This window comes from Miscanthus floridulus, chromosome 5 (genome assembly GCF_019320115.1).
Source record: "Miscanthus floridulus cultivar M001 chromosome 5, ASM1932011v1, whole genome shotgun sequence".
Classification (NCBI taxonomy): Eukaryota; Viridiplantae; Streptophyta; class Magnoliopsida; order Poales; family Poaceae; genus Miscanthus; species Miscanthus floridulus.
The window spans coordinates 125,168,082-125,188,673 of record NC_089584.1 but is presented as its reverse complement, the minus strand read 5'-3'; the positions used below and the strand labels follow the sequence as shown (position 1 = coordinate 125,188,673).

Genomic DNA, 20,592 nt, shown 5'->3' with positions numbered 1-20,592 from the left:
TTAATAACAATGCTACAATTCAGATGTGTGTTTGGTACAACTAATATCGTTTTGTTGCAGGTTTGACCGCAGGAAGAGATACAAGACCAAGGATTGGCGCGTGACACACAGCTCATACATCCATTTGTGGTAGACTAGGGTACCACATGTGGTCCTTGCGGGTCCTCCACACGACCAGCACACCTTCGATGAGTACCTGCGGTGGCTTCACAGGTCTACGAGGATACATATCAAGCCTTCGTACACTGACGTGGCGATTGACGAGGACTCAGAGGAAGATGGCATCGAAGATGTGTACGACGTTACCACTAGGGAGGACACACAGCTACAGAGAGCCCCGCTTCAAAGATACATGGTAAGATACTTGAATGGTACAATTTGTTATCCTTTTGGTATTAAGTATGTGTACTAAAACTGTCCAACCGCGTTTCTGTACCCAGGCGACACAATTGGCAAGGCTGTCCAACGAAGCAGCGTTCCGGCTTCACGAGGGCAGGGGCTAGACGTTCTCGCAGCTTTTGTGGAGGTAAACATAAACTTATCCGTTTCAAAAATATGTCTTTATTGTATATGCGTTTGGCTAATGAACTAACTTTAATGTCTATTTATGCAGAAGGTGAAGAAGAGCTGTAGGAAGCTAGCTCAGAAGTTGAGCTGTATGGACACTCCTTACGAGGAACCGCCACTCCCCACGTGGTCGGGTGGCACGTCTTCAGCCTCTTTGAGGACACTAGTCGGCTCTTCTCAGCCGATGACGCAGGGTGCCACTTCCGCGGTGCGTACACCACCACATCATAGCACTGGGAAGGACCCTACAACCGAGGACGAGGAGGAGGACGATGACGACGACGACGAACCCTCGGGCTTCCACGGACAGCACGGCCAGCGGGACGAGATCGGCATGTCTCAACTAGGTGGTGCCCTGTTTGGCACCCAAGGAGCCTCGCAGGTACTAACAAAGATAGTTTGTTTCAATACGTAGGCTCCATGAACTAACGATCATAAAGAATTATAATTAATCGTGCGTATCATATACCTGTAGGGTACGAGCCGTACGCACCGTCGACGCGACCGTACCGACGTTGGCTACACTCCCAATGTGTTGCCAACAAATCCGAAGAGACAGAGGCGTCCGAGGGATCCTTACACTCCTGGGTCTTAGTTTGTTTAGGTCAAACGAATATTGGCATCCGAAACTTGCGGGGTTATTTGGTTATGTTATGTCAAACTTATATCAAAACAATGAATATGTTATGTGGCAGCTTGTCAACTTGCTTCTTATTCGTTTCGTTGAGTCGTGGCACCACTGCCGGCGAGATTAAGTACCCTGCGTTCGGGAACCGGCAGTCCCGGCGTATCTGGACACCGGTGATAATTTTTCGTAATTGATTAGTTAAAATGGTGCATAACCGTATTATGAAAGACGAAAAACTAATCATTGGCTTATCAAATTCTCTATTCGGCCATGAAAAAAACTCAATAAAATACGGGCGCGACGCGTTTCGATTCTACCATTTAGGTAGCCCGGGCCGGCGGCAGGCGCAGCGGCCAGGTGGTGTGGCTGCTCGCGCGGTATGGTCGGTCCAGCCGTGCCACGCACCCTGGCGCGGCACTGCCGCGCCATGGTCGGTGGCGCAGTAGGACCCGCCACGTCAGCGCCCCCCCCCCCCCCCCGGCCGGCCCCGCCATGTCAGCCCTGTGCCGCGCCACCATGCATGGCGCAACATAGGCATTTGGCCACGCCAGGGCAATAGGCGCGGCCAAAAATGTTAGTTTAAAAAAAACGACAGTGTTAGATTTAAAATTATATTAAAAAAGGGTTAAAATTAAAAAAAAAATCACCACCACTAGGGCCGGGGCCGCATCTAAATACATCTTCTATGGTTGTCAATTTGTCACACAATCATGCTGTAACTACATTTTTAGCGTAGAATTTATAGTTGTCCATATATGCTTTCTCCTTACCTTCCTCTGTCATTTTTTTTATATCTGCATATATACCTTCGCAGGCAAAAAAGAGCAAAACAACTATTGAGACGATCATATCGTGTTCTTCCGTTTCTTTCAGCCATCGATTTACATGCTGTTTTAAATAGAACAGAAAGTGAAAGTTACAGTGTCAGCACGTACACGATGAAATACTAATGAATATGAAAATACCTCCAAGTATCAATGCCAAAGTTCCATTCAAATTTTCAAAAGAAAATCTGGGCCTTATAGAAAATTATGTCCGTTTCTCTCGGTGTCTCAATTATCGCAGCGGCAGCAATGACACTCTATTCTGATATTAACGTACGAAATCCGTTCGAATTTTCACTATTATATTCAATCAGATCAGATTCGCAAAGAAGTTGCAACTGACACGAGACGCGAGTCAAACAACGACCATTTTTCTTCCACGAATATCAGATTTTTTTTCTTTTCCAAGCGCGATGGCACTGCAGCCGTTACTTCTCCTGGCTGAACTACCATTTCTGAACGCCAATCCTGCCACGGGATTAACTCCTGCCAACCTTAGCCGGCCGCCGTCTGGCATGCATCGCTGGACAGTTCGATCGCTGGAAATTCAAATTCAGAATGTAAACACGAACGCTTGTGAGTAGAATAAATCGAGCTGAAATCGAAATCTTCGATGCCATTTCATTCCCTGCTCCCGTATCAAACGAACCTGTGAAGAGGGAATTTCTGAAGTCTGAACACCGCGATGGCCAGGGCGAGCAACCGCGCCCGCGTTTTGCCTATGCTGCTCGCCGTGGCCGTGCTTCTCCTCGAACAAATCGCCCTCTCATCGGCAGACTTCCCTCTCGGCGGCCAGGCCACGGTGCAGCTGCCTCCGGCGCCCTGCCAGCCGGGCTTCGCCGCGAGGGCGGTGGTGCTCGATGCCCAGGGCCATCGGCAGCCGGCCTTTGTCGCTGCCGTGAGCGCCGCCGAGGCCGGCGCGGGGCGGTGCACGTGCTCGCTGGTTGTCCTCCTGGGCGGCGTTAAGGTCTGGGCCTCCGACCATCTCGAGAAGTTCGTGCCGGCCGCCATGTGCCGGCTTGAGCTCACTGAGGGCGGCCAGCTGCGGCTGACAGACGGCGCCGGGAAAGTCGGGTGGCTGTCCGGCACGGCGGGGCAAGGCGTCAAGGTGATGCGCCGTGATCTCTGTCTACTCTTTTCTCCATTGTTTCAGTTTGTTTGCTTCAATTCGTTCGTCCATTGTTTAGCCATTGTTCTGCATTTGCTGCCAGGAATTAATGATTGGGATTTGTTCGTAGATTTTCATAGGGGTAGACGATAAAACAGTGCTAGGATTGGCTGTGCGTGAGTGCATGGGTAGACCATGTCAATCATCAGCTATCTGGGGTAGGCGTCTACATCAGCGGTTTTTTGTTGAGAGATGTGTGTGCTCCCAAACCACACCGGCGCAATCCTGCTATTACTGTATTATTACACGAACGGGGGAATTGCCAAACTAAGCAACAATAGCTACCTACCGGATCTGATAAAAGAAATAACTCCTAGAAATGAAACAAAAATATGAACTAATATGTGTTGTAGAACGAATTGGCATATATGTAGATGATGACAAGGTTTATACCGATCTGAGTACGTCGTAAAAGCGCGGGAAAGACATCATGCAGGTTTTTAAAAAACCGTTGGGCTAAAATAATACTTGCCTTAATAATAATAGATGTTGCGGAAAAAGGAAAGTATGTTTCTTTTGGCGCGAAACATATATGCGCCTATTAGAAGGCGCGGCGAGTATTCCACTAGAACTCCGTAAGGACTTGAAAAACCACTAGACTAGAATTGAAGGTTAATTTAGTAGTGGATGTAAGGGAAAAAGAAAATGAGGTTTTTATGGCATAGAACCAGGCATTTAGAAGGCTGATGTCATGTATATTTCATAAAAGCTGGGGAAGGCCATTTATTATTTTCCTTTTTTAAAATGGCCATTCAACTAAACAAACAAAAGCTTGTACCGTCTTAATATATAGTTTCATGGGTTTAGAATATATGCATGCATTTTGTACTTTAGTACTTCCTCATCTTCAAATCCTTCATTTTGTCTTTATGCTAAGTCAAACTTCTCTAATTTTAACTAGGTATAAAACTATTAATATGTGCAAGTTTAAAAAAAATACTATCAAGATACATTTTATAAATAATTTGATGGAACTAATTTCATATTGTAGATGTTTGTGCTTTTTTTATAAATTTATTCATGCTAGAGAAGTTTGACTTGGAAACAAAGCAAAATAAACTTTAATTTGGATTGGAGGGAGCAGTAGTCAACTCTTTTTGAGCAATTCTAGTAGTCATTTAACATTTGGGTTGCACGGTTGGATGTTCTCTCTTCGTTTTCTACAAGTAAAATAATTGGATAAGAGTTTTGCAGCACCTAAATGGACTTGTTTGGTTCATGGGCTCATGGCCAAACTCGCCGAGCAATCTTTAGTCTTTGATTCATTACCACCATTTGACCACTTCAGCTGTCATGTTTTCTTAGCACCATCTCATATGTTGTAGATTATTTTATAGCCACAATTTCTCACTATTGTGGAGTCCAAAGTTTTCGTCACAAAAAGTGTGGCGCGTTACACTTGACTTTTGTGGAGTCCAAATTCTCCGCCACAAAAAGTGTGGCTCGTTACACTTGATGACTTGACTAAGCTTAGCCGTGGCAAGGTTAGGCATGAAATAAACTATAACCAATGGCACTCCTAGCTACAAGTATCAGGGTTAAATTTAATTAATGTACCCGAAAATTCCCTTGATACAATCTTGGATTCTTGGTGAATGAGCGGATATATCAAACTTTAATGCTGGGAAGGAGGGCCAAAGTGTTCGATGCATTCTCACACTCGGCACACGACACACGGGATACATTCTCACACTCGGCACACAATAGTACACCACCACTCGGACAGGTCCTAAAATGGGACATACATATCCTGCTTGTGTGTGTAGAAACATTTAATTTCACAAAATGTGGAGTAAACATTTCATGCAGATGTATACGATTTACGAGTGAATCATGGAATTATCTGTTCGTATCTTATCGTTTACCTTTATAAGGCCTTATTAACAATGGAACGTTTACCATCAGGCGCTGCACTTGGATTGCAAGACCGGCAACCTCGTTCTCCTCGACGCCCAGAACTGCACCAGGTGGCAGAGCTTGGACGATCCGACGGACACATTCCTACGCGGCCAGCAGCGCAGACTGCCCGTGTACTTGATCGCGCCCACGACGACAAAGGTGGTGTCCTCGGTGTTCTACTCCTTCGAGCTTGACGGCGACAAGATAGCCGCCTACGTCAACTTCGGGGAGACCAGGTACTCCTACTGGGAGCTCGCCCCTCCGGCCAACCGGACGATGGCATCGGCGAGGCTCAACGGGTCTGGGCTGAGAATGCTGGACCTGCAGGGAGTGACGGTGGCGCAGATCACGCCGCCGGTGAAGAAACCACCGGTAAGCTTCCTGGCACTGGGCGACGATGGCAACCTGGTGATGTACTACTACGACACTCAGCACCAGAAGTTCAGGGCCTCGTACAGGGCACTCGGGTTCTGCGAGCTCCCTCTCTCCTGCAGCGTCCACGAGGTCTGCTCATCCGCCGGGAAATGCAAGGACTTCTCCGAGTACGCCGATCGGCCGCCGGCGCGCGCCGGAAACGCCAGCTGCGATAAAGCGTGTATGGTCCACTTGAGGGGCGTCACCACGGTGCTCCGGACCGCGTCTCCGCTGACCAACGTGACGCTCCGGGAGTGCGTGGTGCAGTGCGCGCGCAACCTCTCGTGCAACGCCGCACTCTACGTGAAGGACGACGCCGGCGTCGTCGCTGCGGCCGAGCACGGCGTGTGTTCGCACTACACGCTGACGGCGGGGGCCAGGGAGGTGACTGATGGGAGCCGCCGGTACAGCTACTGGGTGAAGTTCCCTGCAGCAGCAGGAGGAGGTGACGAGGACGACGACGATGACAGTTTCCCCGGCAACCTTAGCACTAGCACGATATTGGTGATCTGCGGGGCGATCGACGTGGTGTGCGCCTTGGTGTTTGTGGTGCTCGTAGCCTTGTATTTTCGCCGGCTTCGTAAGCTCGCGGCCGCGGTGGACAGAGTTGTCGAGCTCCAAGAGGGCGAGGCCGAGGGCGCCGGGGAGCAAAACGACACCGACAGTAATGGGTCCGAACACAACTGATTGAACCACTGTTCGGGGAATAATAAGGACTGCATACTTCGAATGTCAATAGATGGTTGCGGTTTTGTAATTGCTTTTTAGGAAAAGCTATGTTTCACACAGGGGTATTTGGCTCTACGTCGCAAAAAAAAGGGGGTATTTGGCTCTACTGCCCACACCCGAAGTTTTTGTGATATTTTGATGATGGTTGACAAAATGTGCACATTACACAATAATGCATACATGTAAACGTGGACTAAACATATTGGAATTTGTAAATGCTTCTATTAGGGAGTTCGGAAACCACATCCACCATTGACACGACATCTCAGATCTACCAGCTGAATGAGTGCAACCCCGACGCCCCACTCAGTTGTCTCCCCCTACCACTTCACTCGTACACCCCGGCATCTGCATTTCACTCACTAAACCACCTTGCCCACCGATCGAGTTCCTAACTGGCTACCTCACATCACACTTCCACTCATTGACGATGTGAGTATGTGACTGCTCAGGTTTGTGTGGAGGATTGCCGTAAAAAGATCGAGACGGTGGCGATTGAGCCAGACTTGGCGCATGGACCAGTACGTGGACGTCTTGGAGTTGGAGTACTAAGAGCCGGTTTGGTACGGGTGCTGGAATGGCTCCTCAAGCACATGTAGGGTGTGCCTATATTTCTTTACTAGCTCCGTCGTACTTGTATTTGTTTTGGTAATCAACTTGTGTCGTTGCCATTTTATGCTAGCTTGGTGTGTGAGGTACACTATCACACAAGCTCCTAGACACGACCGACATACCAGCTTTCACTTGAAAATCAATATTCCTTTTCTTGAGTAATGGAAATCTTATTTGAGAATAAAATTGCATACATGCGCAATTTAGGGTATACATAAAAAAAGAGAGCCTATAAAAATATCATAGAAGAGCTAGGAAGGGACCTCCTATAGTCGTATCCACCTTTCTTGTGAAATGTGCCTTCACGAGTCGGACATCACAATATCACATTGAGGTGAGCATATGCAGGGATTCAGCCATGGAACCATCAAGCCTAATAAAAAAAACTTTAGGGCCTGATTGATTTGCAACCAAAATTTGTCATGCCATAGATTTGGCCAGCCAAAGTTAGGTAAAAAAAATTGCTATGAATTTTGTAAGCTAAACGTGAGAGGTTAACAAGTTTTGGTAGCAAAACAAACAATAGCCAAAATAATGGCTCGCCAAATTCTTAGCATGACAATTTTTGGCCGCAAACCAATCATGCCCTAATATTTCTTTTCGATACTCATTTTGAAAAACTACACTGAAAATTTTCCCAAAAGTACTCCAACATTTTAGAAAAAGTACTTCAATATTTTTTTTTTGTGAAAATAATGTCAGGCAAATGAATATTTTTATTTAACACAGTACTCCTACGTTAAAAACGTTGAGGTAGCATCATTTTTAAGAAATATAAAATATATCATATTGCATCTTATTTTGCTCCCTCAACTATAGCAACGCAATTCAAATATATATGTGATTTAATTAAGAGAAAAGGCCACTCAAATATTGTGATTCATATTCTTATTCAACTTCCTAGCTCAATCGGTAAATCCGCTCCGTGTATCTCCTAGCCACCTAGGGCGTCTGTAATAGCAATTCAATGCAAGTAGAAAAGTTGTAAAAAAATGCAAGGAGAAAAGGTATCCATTTAATCACAAAAATTGACATTTGAGTCGAATCATGACTCGATCGTATATTGGATAGCACAAAGGAGTTGTTATCCCTGACAAATGATAGTAGTAAGCGTAGGACGGAGACTGACAGGTGGGATGAACTCATTTTTAACTTTGCGGAGAATCTGACTCCAAATCATCACTCGCTAAGACTCTCTACTATAATAGATTAATCAAAATTATACTAGATCTCTCGAGAAAAACATATATTTGATGTGTGATGCCATGCTTTTCACCCTCCACGTGTACTCCGCGTGCTTCAGAGCAGCCCCACGGTCACAGCCATGGTTCGATCCTCCTCTTCATCAGTATATTTTCCACGAAAAAACAAACATCGTCCGCGCATGGGACGCCTCTCCTCTCCCTGTACCGACCTCCTTTCTCCGGGACTTTTATATTTTTACCATTATAAAGATTGTCACTCATCCGAATATCACTCTTAGAATGACACTTACAGCTTTACCAGATGAGAGAAGTTTTAGTTTCAGATTTACCACATTTGTGCATGTGGCATGCCATGCCAGCTCGACACGCTGGCATGAGCACGTGAAATGTCGTTGCTACCCCTGCCTTGCTCCTCTCTCTCCATTCTCGACAGCTGGGTCCCGCGACACCTGTCACTTCTAGGTGGACTCCACTCGTCAGCTTCGTCTTCCAGCTCCAGCGCCTGGATGGGAGACACGAAGCACCCCACCAACGGGTGCGCCAGCATCCGCTGCTGGTCGCACCACTCCACCACCATCCCCACCGCCGTTGCCGCCATCAGGCAGAGGTCGTCCACCTCCTCGGCGCGGCCCTCCCTGCAGTAGGGTCGCCCGCCGGCTTGCAGCCCGTGGAGGACCTCCTCGGCCTGCCGTCTCGTGTATCCCAGCAAGCTCCCGAACGAGAGCTAGACGACGAACTTCTACGCCGCCGTCTCATCGTGCTGGAAGAGATGGATCTGTGCTAATTCGCTTGCTTCATCGTTCTTCAATGGAAGTGGAACTGTCGGACCGACGACAAAGACGTCCATGTATGGCTGGAGTGCTTGCAGTGCAACGTCTTCCAGCGCGCCGAACGTGTTCACCAGAACCGCCGGCTTCTCCTCGTCGATCTGCTAAAACAGCTCGTCCATTGATTGGAGCACCATCTTGGACAGGCCGTCCTTTGTCTTCCCGGTGAAGAAGAAGCTCGGCATGTCGCGGGTTCTAAGAGGGCGTAGCATGCCTAGAAGAGTGACCTCATCATCGGACCTCAGGTTTCCGCTTGTCTCATGCTGGCCGGCAGCGGCGAGGAGGCAGAGGAGCTCGTCGTGGCCGTGGAAGTAGTGGTAGTACGTGGAGAGAACGGTCGCTGGTTGGATCCAGTAGATGGCCAGCGAAAGGCCGTGCGCATGGGCGACCTTGCCGACCACCGACATGCTCAGGGTGCACACCACGCAGGTCATCGGTGGCTGGCCGCTACTGGCTGTGGCTGCGAGGCGGCTGACGACGGTGGAGAGGGTTCTGAAGTTGGCTTCATGGCGCCATGCCCTGTCTTCTAAGTCGGTGGGCCAAGTCCCATCGTCTATGCCGTCGGAGAATGGGAGGTAGGAGAGGAGGGGAACATGCGGCGGTGGCCGGAGAGCGGGATCGAGAGGGTGGCCGTGTAGCCGCTGGTCTGAGCTAGGCGATGCGCGAGCGTGCATGTAGGGTTGACATGGCTAGTGGCCTTGCATGCTATAGGTCACCACGAGGAAGTGCCTTGCATGGAGTGGCTGGATAGATTGGCCGATTGACTGTCTCCCATCCAGGTGATGGAGCTGGAAGACGAAGTTGACAAGTGGGGTCTACCTAGAAGTGACAGGTGCCGCGGGACCTAGCTATCGGGAATGGAGAGAGAGGAGCAAGGTAGGGGTAGCAACGATATTTCACGTGCTCATGCCAGCTGTCGAGCTGGCATGGCATGACACATGCGCAAATGTGGTAAATCTGAAACTAAAACTTCTCTCATCTGGTAAAGTTGTAAGTGTTATTCTAAGAGTGATATTTGGATGAGTGACAATCTTTATAATAGTAAAAATGTAAAAGCCCCCCTTCTCCTCATCGCCCTCATCTCTCTTCTAGATCGGTTGCATCACGAGCAGATCACCACCGTGCGGGCGAGAGCGAGAGCTCCACTCCGCCGCCACTGCTCCCTCGCTATAGATCTATCCCCTTCCCTTGATTTGTTCCTATGGCCGCTGCCGCGAGCCCACGATTCTTATCACTACCATGCCCACGCTGTCGTAGGACCCGCCACGTCTACCTCCGTCGCCGGCCCGTAGAGGGCGCCGCGGCCGCAATGCAGCCAGCCAAGGCAGTGGCCGCGAAGGCGGCGATAGTGGAGATGGTTAACCGCATGGGGCTGCCGAGGCCCGATGCAATGGGGATGTTTAGGTGGTTCGGCAGGAAGTACGTCCCCGAATCACTGACCACGCTCGCCACCGAGTTCTAGGTAATGCTAATTTGTCGGTGCTCGAGGATCTATTCGTTGCTTTTTCTCTCTCACTGCCGATTTGGGCACCGTCGTTTAGTGAGAAAATTGTTATTATATGACGAGAAACAATGGGCTTCGCTATTATAGGACTTCAATCGTCGACTTCGCTAAAACAACATTTGAAACGATGACACTTTGTTTTACATGACATTTGGTCCTTTTAATCACTTTTCTCATTTCAAATACATGTATTTTGCCATGGGAGGACCGTATTACCCTTCAGTCATATTCACATAAGAGTGGGCAGGCAGGTGCGTGGGCTGCCTGGCTGCTGCCGCCGTGGCCTTCAATGTGGAAGTCTGTCTTCTTCTTTCTAGCCCGAATCAAAGGGGAAAAGGATTTCCAGTAGCTCTTCTATAGATCAGGCCAAGACAAGGGATGCAACACCAGCTGTGTGGGGTGTACGACCCCGGATACCCATGGCAGACCACATGGGCTGCGCCCCTAGGGGTGGCCCAGCCCACAAGAAGAAGCCTTGTGAGGCACGACTCTGCTCGGCGCCTTTCGCAAGACATCGGGAAGATATCCTGAAGATAATATGAGATCTATTAGGATATGTATGATCCCAAGATTCCTGTAATCAGTTATTACTTTCCGGTTATCTCTTAGATCTAACCAACTTGTAACCCTACCTTCCGGACTATATAAGGCGGGCAGGGACCCCCTCTAAAATCATGGCATATCATACGATAGCTAATACAAACCAACAGACCACAGGAGTAGGGTATTACATCATACTGACGGCCTGAACCTGTCTAACTCATGTGTCTCTGTTGCCTTCTTGTTCTTAATCTCGCGCTCCTCTACCGATCAATCTACCTTCGTGGGATACCCCTCGGAGGACTTCCGACGATATTCTATCGACAGTTGGCGCACCAGGTAGGGGTGTGCATGCTATTTCCTTGTCGAACAAGATGGCTTTTTCTGTAAGTTCTTCATCCCTTCCATAGCTTGGCCAGATCTTCATGGTCAGATCCATCTCATGGGTCATCAACGCTGATGGAGTCGGAGAGCTCCTCGAGCCAGAGCAGATCGGTTCTGCGCCAGCCACCCCTGCACCTGCAACTGTAGATCCGATCTCAGAGGCGATTCTGAGATCTCTTTCGGCAACAACTCGCTGTCCGCTTCCTCGCTACCAGAGGAGGTCGATCAACAACGACGATCTGATCGAATCCATCGATCGGGTCGGACTGAAGCTCGTCGATTGTCTCTCCGTCGCTGAATCAGCACTGGACACTCTGGTTCAGCGCCGACCACCCTCCGATCTAGATCTATCAGAGAGTGCTCGGGAAACTACAAGGGCTATGGCCCTACCCTTCAGATTCTCCAACACCGCTGCCGCTTACCAGCATGCTCTAAGGGGCAAACTCGCTGACTAGATCGCCGTCCAGCTCCCGCCGGCTGTCAACACGCTACACTTAGGCCGGAGCCCTGGGGCGCACCTCCAGACCATCCTGGAAGAAACTCCGGGCTCCGAGTCTCAAGGCTCTACGGAGACCCTCGCCGAAACCTTCTCCGATCAATTTCTCCTCCCACCCTTCCGGGGTGGTGCAATCTTCAACGTCCGCATCGACAGCCCTCCTCGGAACGGCGAAACCGAGGAGGAGCGCGTTGCTCGGGAGAACCGAAATGTCAACCGCGCGCAGCGGCAAGAAAACGAGACAGCCATCGCAAGGGCCGAGGCTACTCGAAATAATCGGCTTGACTCTCAAGGAAGACCGCTCCTGCTCTACCGTGACCTCAACGAGGAATTTCTCCGCGTCGACGGCCATGACGTCTTCAAGACTCCAAGCGCCAATTTGGCAGTAGCCGCCAACGAGCTCACTCGTTTCCCTCAAACGCCTGAGCTCGCCAAGATTGCCGCCATGCTTAAAGCAGGTCACTGTCAGGTCAATGAGATCCGTGAGGATCAGAGACCTTCGTGCTCTACGAGCATGATTCATCGATCAACTGCGCCGAGGTCCAATCACCACCCAAGTCAAAGCCATTTCGCCGACCAATCATTACCTCTCCAAGGGGGACCTGGGGGGCATTGCACCGAACTCCATCACCAACACGACCAAGAGGTCGAACAGGATGCTAGAGTACATCTTAGCAACCTCTGGGATGCACGGTGGCGTATCGAGCACCGTCGCTTTGGTCACCACGAAGACAAAGTACGTCGCCGCCAGGATTATGAAAGGGAGTACGGCAACTCGGACTCAGCCCTCGAGCCTATCCCCGACCACAACGCCGCAGATTATGGTGTTGACAATCCTAAGGGGCCTCCAGCTTTCACAAGGGCACTCTAAATGCTTCAATGGCCCTGTGGTTTTAGGATCACCGGGGTCGAGCCCTACGAAGGAAGAATGAACCCAACTCAGTGGCTGCAGGCTTATGCCACTACCATCCATGCCACGAGAGGAGACACCAGTGTTATGGCAAATTATCTCCCTGTCATGCTCACGCCACCCGCCATGAGCTAGTTCACCAGCCTTGTGCCGAACTCCATCGGCTCGTGGGAAGAGTTGAAGAAAGTCTTCACCGACAACTATATAGCCACGCGTACTCGACTCGGCACGAAGCATGATCTCAGCCACATCAACCAGAAGCCATCTGAGCTCCTCCACAGCTACATCCGGCATTTCTTTGAGATGAGGAACTCTATCCCCAACATCATGGAAGCTAAAGTCATCACCGCCTTTATTCGAGGACTCCACCATCGCGAGCTTCACTCCAAATTCAACTGTAAGCCACCGACTGGTATCGGTGAAATGATAACTACCGCCAACCAGTACGCCGATGTAGAGGAAGCCAAGGTGTGCTTCAACGAGAATGCAGACACTCAGCGACCACCTCACCAATACGACGATCGCCCGACGACCGACGTCACAATGACCGCTGTCCCGATGACCGCAGCTATCATCGCGATAGCGGCCGTGATCGAACAGGAGGACACAGGCCTGACCAAAATCGCCGCCGTTGGCTAGAACACATCTTCGCCGCCACTAATCAACCTCGCGCCAAGCGTAACTATGATGAGCAGTACCAAAAGATACTCGACGGCCCATGCTCTCTTCACAAGAACGCCAAACACAAGATGAAGGACTGCATTGGTCTAGCCAGGGAGTTCTAGGACAAGAGGCTCGACGATGACACCAACAAAGGAATAGGAGGTCGCCGATCGCCTGGGAACAACACCTTTCAGGACCATGATAAGGTGGTCGCCACCATCTTTGGGGGCCTCGCCTCCACTGAGAGTCGAAGGGAACGAAAGCTTGTCGCTCGATGAGTGCTCACCGTCGCTTTAGAAGAAACTACCACTAACCCTAGCTATTGCCCATGGTCTGAGATCCCCATCACCTTCAGTAGGCCCGACTAGTGGGCAGACATACCATATATAGGGCGTTTCCCCCTCGTCCTCGACGCAACCATCCAGAAGGTGCTATTTAGAAAAGTCCTTGTTGATGGTGGCAGTGCTTTGAACCTACTCTTCACCGGAGCCCTAAGGGAGTTGGGCCTCGCGATATCAGATCTCACACCCTCGGACTCCTCCTTCTAGGGTGTGGTACCTAGAAGGGCATTCAGGCCACTTGGAGAGATCACCCTACCAGTACAGTTCGGCATGTCAAGCAACTACCGCATCGAGCATATCAATTTCTACGTCGCCGACTTCAACACCGCCTACCACGCCATACTTGGCTGGCCAGCTCTGGCCAAATTCATGGCCGTGCTGCACTATGCGTATCTGGTGTTGAAGATGCCTTCGCCTGTAGGAGTCCTGGCTCTACGGGCTAACCTTTTTATCGCCTACGCCTGCGAGATAGAGAGTCTCGCTCTCGCTGAAGCCACCGACCTCTCCATCCAGATGGCTAGCGTGGTCGTAGAAGCCAAGACAGTACCCACCGATGACATGGAGATTCCAGAGCTAGAGCTTCCCCGTGCCTCTGCCAAGTTCAAGGAAATCAAGGAGGTCGGCCTCGGCCTCAATGACACCTCCAAGACCATGACGATTGGGGCTCACCTTGACCCCAAATAGGAAAGCACGCTTGTTTCCTTCCTCCGTGCCAACGCCGATGTGTTTGCTTGGAAACCTACAGACATCCGGGGGTACCACGGGAGAAGATCGAACACTCCTTGAATGTCTCGCCGACCGCCAAACTAATCAAGCAGAAACTTCACCGATTTGCGCTAGACAAGAAGGAGGCTATTAGGGTAGAAATAAAATGGCTCTTAGCTGCCGGGTTTATAAAACAAGTGTATCATCCAGATTGGTTAGCAAACCCTATTCTCGTTCGAAAAAGAATAAAGAATGGAAAATGTGCGTTGATTATACCGATCTTAACAAACACTACCCTAAAGACCCCTTCGGCTTGCCTCGGATAAACGAGGTTGTAGACTCTACCGCCAGCTGCTAACTACTCTCTTTCCTTGACTATAACTCCGGCTATCATCAGATCTCCCTCAAGGAAGAAGACCAGATAAAGGCGTTGTTCATTACACCTTTTGGTGCATACTGCTACAAAACTATGTCCTTCGGACTCAAGAATGCTGGGGCTACCTATCAAAGGGCCATTCAGATGTGCCTCGACCAGCAGATCAGCCGCAATGTCAAAGCCTACATCGATGACTTGGTCATCAAAACCAAGACAACTGACAACCTTATTGCCGACCTTGAAGAAATCTTCGCCAATCTGAACAAGTACCGATGGAAGCTAAACCCTTCAAAGTGCATCTTTGGAGTTCCATCCGGTATACTGCTGGGCTACATCATTAGTGCTGGAGGCATTGAGCCTAATCCTGACAAGGTCTCCGCCATCACCAATATGAAATGGCCAACGTGTGTCAAGGATATACAAAAGCTTACAGGTTGCATGGCTACTTTAAGTCGCTTCATATCACGCCTCGGTGAAAAAGGATTACCTTTCTTCAAGCTCCTCAAGGCCTCTGAGCACTTTTCTTGGTCGGAGGAGGCTGACTCAGCTTTCAAGTAGCTCAAGTTGTTCTTAACAAAGTCGCCGATCATGACGGTGCCAAGGCCAGATGAGACTCTGCTAATATACATCGCCACCACTTCTCGCGTCGTGAGCACAACTATCATCGTCGAACGCGAGGAAGCCGGGCACGCTTACAAGGTGCAACGTTCGATCTACTTTATCAGTGAAGTACTTAATGAGCCAAAAACTCATTATCCTCAGGTACAAAAGTTGTTATATGCAATTCTAATTACGTCGCGCAAGCTCCGACATTACTTCGAATACTACAAGATCGCTGTGGTCACTGAGTTCCCCTTGGGGGACATTCTTCACAACAAAGAAGCCAATGGCCGTATCATTAAATGGGCTATTGAGCTTAGCACCTATTCCATTGAATTCAAAAGTAGACCTACCATTAAGTCATAGGCGCTCGCTGACTTCATCGCTGAATGGACCGAGATCCAAGAGCCCATTGTCGCTGCTTGCCCCAAGCACTGGGTGATGTACTTCGACGGCACCCTTTACATCAACGGTGTTGGCGTGGGCATTCTGTTCATTATGCCGACCAAGGATAAGCTATGTTATGTTCTTCGGATATACTTCCCGGTCTCCAATAACGCTGCGGAATACGAAGCATGTCTCCATGGTCTTCGTATAGCCATCGAGCTCGGCGTCAAACGCCTAATGGTGTATGGGGACTCCGCATTGGTTATCAACCAGCTCAACAAAGACTGGTCCTATTCTAGTGAGAAGATGGATGCTTACTGCGTCAAAATCAGAAAGCTTGAAGGAAAATTCTATGGTATTGAATATCACCACGTGGTACGTGACCAAAATCAACACGCCGATCACTTATCCAAGATCGGTTCTTCTCATGCCGTGATCTCGCTAAGGGTTTTTATTCAAGATCTCCTGGCGCTATCCATCAAAGAAGATAAGGAAGTTGAAGAAGTTCCCCCTGCTGAGTAGTTGGTACTTGTGGTACCTTCATCGGTCGCCGATTGGAGGGAGTAATTCATCAAGTACCTCACCAGCGCCGAGGTATCTACAGACAAGACTAAGACTGAACACCTAGTTTGGAGGAGCAAGCTTTACGTGCTGGTGGATGGTAGCTTGATGAGGAAAAGTGTCAAGGAAGGGATACTACAGAAATGCATCACCCAAGAGGAGGGAGCGAAGCTGCTTCTTGAAATTCACTCTGGTTCCTGTGGCAACCATGCGGCCTCGAGAATGTTGGTCGGCAAGGCTTTTCGAGCAACTTTTTAGTGGCCCACAGCCATCACTGATGCAGAAGATCTAGTTCGACGTTGTGAAGGATGCCAATTCTTCGCTAAGCAAGTACACGTACCGGCGCAAGAGCTGCAAACCATCCAGCTTCCTGGCCCTTTACATGCTGGGGACTAGACATGATCGGGCCTTTTAAGCCAGCACCAGGTGGTTTCCAGTATGTGTATGTCTCCATTGACAAGTTCTCCAAGTGGATTGAATATAAACCACTCGTCTCGGTTACTGCAAAAAGGTAGTTGAGTTCTTTGAGGATATCATCCACAGATTTGGTCTACCAAACAACATCATCACCGATCTTGGAACTACATTTACTGGACATCAATTCTGGGACTTCTGCAAAGACCGTTGCATCTCCATCAAATATGTTTCTGTTGCCCATCCAAGAGCCAACGGTCAAGTTGAACGGGCGAACGGTATGATCCTTGATGCCCTAAAAACGACTATACCAGAAAGAAGAAAAGCACCCGGGCAGATGGCTCAAGGAACTCCTAGCTATAGTCTGGGGACTGCGTACTCAAGCTAGTCACAACACTGGCGTGACTCCATACTTTTTGGTGTACGGCTCAGAAGCCATACTACCAGCGAATGTTACTTTCCGAGCACCTAGAGTAGAAAACTATGATGAAGTGCAGGCCGAGGTTGTTCGGTCTGAGGATGTCGAGAGAGCCGAGGAAGAGCGATTAATCACCTGTGTCCGTACAGCTAAATATCTAGAAGGCTTGTGGAGGTACTACAACCAAAACATCAAAGGTCATTCATTTGCTGTTGGCGATCTCGTTCTACGTAGAAAACAAAATACTAATGGTTTGCACAAGCTCAATTCCCCCTGGGAAGGGCCTTATATCGTTAAAGAGGTTACTCGACCAGGTTCTTATTGCCTAAATAACTTAGATGGATTTGATGTTCTCAACTCGTGGCACATCGAGCACCTTATACGTTTCTATCCTTGAAACACTACAGATATATACTCTACAAATTTTTTATTCAATAATGTACTTTGGTCTCCATAACTTGTCTCCGTTTTGTCTCTATTATGGATTAACAACCACTTATGGTCGTCGAGCTGTATGCTACTTCATAACAAACTCCAGTACATAATCGCCGTAAATACGTCGATCATGATTTCTCCAAAATGCCAAACACTATTTCTCCAAATCGCCGAAAACGATTTCTCCAAATCGCCGCACGATTTCTCCAAAATGCCGACCACGATTTCTCCACATTGCCGACCACGATTTCTGCAAATCGCCGCACGATTTCTCCAAAACACCGACCACGATTTCTCCACATCGCTGACCACAATTTCTCCAAATCACCAAATGATTTCTCCAAATCGCCGACCACGATTTCTCCCCATCGCCGATCATGATTTCTCCAAATCACCAAACACGATTTCTCCAAATCGCCAAACTCGATTTCTCCAAATCGCAGAACAAGTTTTCCATATAGCGAAAACATTTCTTGATTGGAAAGAAACATTTTTTCTTTTCTATTCTCTTCGGAGACGACCCAGTCTTCGACTTCTACCTGCACATGCTACGGGCTCCGCGCTCTGCGTTATGGGTGGTTGGTTGCGGTCCTTTGGTCACACCTGTTTTTCCTACATATCTACGGGCTCCGCACTCGACATTATGGATTATGGGTCAGCCAAGGCCGAGAGTTCAACATAGAATACATTGCTCAGATGCCATTTGTTTTGCCTTTATCTCCAAGTCCGTATAACAGCTGCAGACCTAAACACGTTCAGCGTTGTTTTTTATGGAAAAGACTCAGCCACCAATTTTTCCCAACATGTGCCATGGGCTATGCACTCTACGTCATGGGTGGTCAGCTACGGTTCCTGGCTCATGTCTATTACTCCTACACGTGCATGGGCTCCGCGCTCGATGTTATGGACTATGGGCTGGCCAAGGCCATAGGAATCAGTAGCGGACCAACTGGTCGGATGTTAATTGAACTACGCATAATTGTGTCAGGTTTGAAACCTTGAAGATTATTTCACCGAACTACAAGCAAACTGCATATATTACAAACACCTTATGACAAATATTTGATAAGTACTTGTTTCTTGCGCTATTGTGTTTTCTAATACACAGTCAAGGTTTTACAGATGGTCTTCTATAATCGGATTAATGAGCTTCGCCATCACCATTCGTCTCATCAAATAGGTCTATATCGCCGGCCAACACTTTTGCTGCTTCCTCCACTTCATCCTCTAGCTGCTGGGTCTCCACGTCGCTTAGTCCTTCCATGAAACCACCCTTTATGGATTGAAGGTCAGTGGTCGGATAATGTGACCGGACAACCGCAAGGACATGGGTAGCGACGGTAGTGATGGCATCGCGATTGAAGGTTTTGAAGTTTTCCCATGCTGCCTTGCACCTCTGAATGACGGTGTTAGGTTGTTGCCGCCTGCCGTCATGCTGAGTGGCCATCTTTAGGTTGATGTAGTCAAGCACTAGCTTAATTGCGGCGACTACAGTATCGAAGTTCTCCTTCTAGACTTTGGCCTCCTGCACCAGCACGTCGAATTGTGCTTTGGCTTTATGACAATAACCTATGAGAGTTACAATGATCCGTTATACGAGGAGCTACTACAAAAATGATACCGACCATAAGCAATTCACCTTTCAGCTCCTCAGCAAGCTTGTTTGCCCGCTCTGTTTCCTTTGCCTTTTCTTGGCGAAGTTGATCGATGGTCTAGCGCATCTGGCCGAGCTCAAAATCTTGTTCTACAAGCACAGCAGTTGTTAACGGAACTGAGGCTGTTCAGCAAAACTAAAGTACATTCGTTGATGTATCGTACCTGCTTTCTATTTGGATACACTGTTGAGCTATTCACTTTTCCTCTCCAGCTGCTCAAATGCACATTTTAGTTGGTCGGAGATAGAGGCGAGCTGTTCGGATTAGCTCCGCACTTGCTTGGATGCAGCCGCCAGCTTCTCGGTAAGGACCCCCTTTTGGTATTCCAGGTCCTGTGCATTGGACTCCGCAAGGTCTCGTTCACGTTGGGCTCACTGGATATTCTTCTCCAAGAGGTTTCTGACCTCCTTGAGTTTTTTGTTCTCCGCTGCAAGGGGCTCCATTCGCTTTATTAGCTGGCGACGCTGCTCGACAACTCAAGATATTTCCTGCAACAAATATGATGACATTATTGTTAACCAATGCCAACAAATGACTAGCACTTTTCTAGAAGAAGTATTCACCTTGATCTGTTTCATCACACCAGTAAGGAAAGTCTCCAGTCTCCTAAACTCCTTGGTGGTATCCTCCTCTTCAGCAATTACTATTTCTTCACCGTGCTTTCGGAGGATCCAGACTGCTTGAGGTAGAGGTTCATCGCGTACAATCTCCTCCACCTCGTCCTCTTCCATCGTAGCCGGGGGGACCACCTTGGGGCTCGGTGGTTGGATAGCAGTTTCGACCATGGCCTCCAGAGAATCAAGGACTACCGTCTGTTCATTTGACTCTGAAAGCTTTTTCGCCCCCTTTTCTACCATCACAGAAGGAGCTATCACCGATTTGCTCGCCATTGTAGGCAGCCGTTCGCCGCTAGGAAGTTCACTAGGGGCAGCAATTGGCTCCCCCGCATGCTCCCGAGCACTCGGGGACTCCACCGCTCCAAGACAAGTTTCTGGTCGCCGATCAGTCTAAGCGGGTGGGGCTAGATCTGTTGCTCACCTAGCACTGTGTCAAATCAGTTATTTAGTAACAACATAAGTAAAGAAAATATAGCAAATTAACTACAGCACAAGAGTACCTACGGTTTGGTCTGACGGTTTAGTTTCTTGAACTGGCGGTGCCGACTAGAGCCTCCAGGCGCAGCAGCGAGGTCAACTCCTGTGCTCGGCGGGGGAATTCTCGGCTCCTCCTCGGTCAGCATTATTTCAGTCTGCTGTTCTGAGGTTGCTTTTGTTTGTTGCCCCAGGATCTCCATTGCCCGCACCGTGGGGATTTTGGACGTTTGCTGCAT

At 49.0% G+C, this 20,592-nt stretch overlaps 1 protein-coding gene and 1 pseudogene across 1 annotated transcript; one reads left to right on the top strand and one right to left on the bottom strand.

Annotated features, from left to right (window-relative positions):
- Positions 1–2,704: 2,704 nt before the first annotated feature.
- Positions 2,705–6,187, top strand: LOC136455293 (EP1-like glycoprotein 2). Its single transcript, XM_066455387.1, has 2 exons — positions 2,705–3,127; positions 5,093–6,187. Exons 1-2 carry the CDS (start codon positions 2,705–2,707, stop codon positions 6,185–6,187), a joined length of 1,518 nt encoding a protein of 505 aa, XP_066311484.1.
- A 2,184-nt stretch (positions 6,188–8,371) lies between these two features.
- LOC136455292 (cyanidin 3-O-rutinoside 5-O-glucosyltransferase-like) lies at positions 8,372–20,152 on the bottom strand (annotated as a pseudogene).
- Between the last annotated feature and the right edge of the window lie 440 nt (positions 20,153–20,592).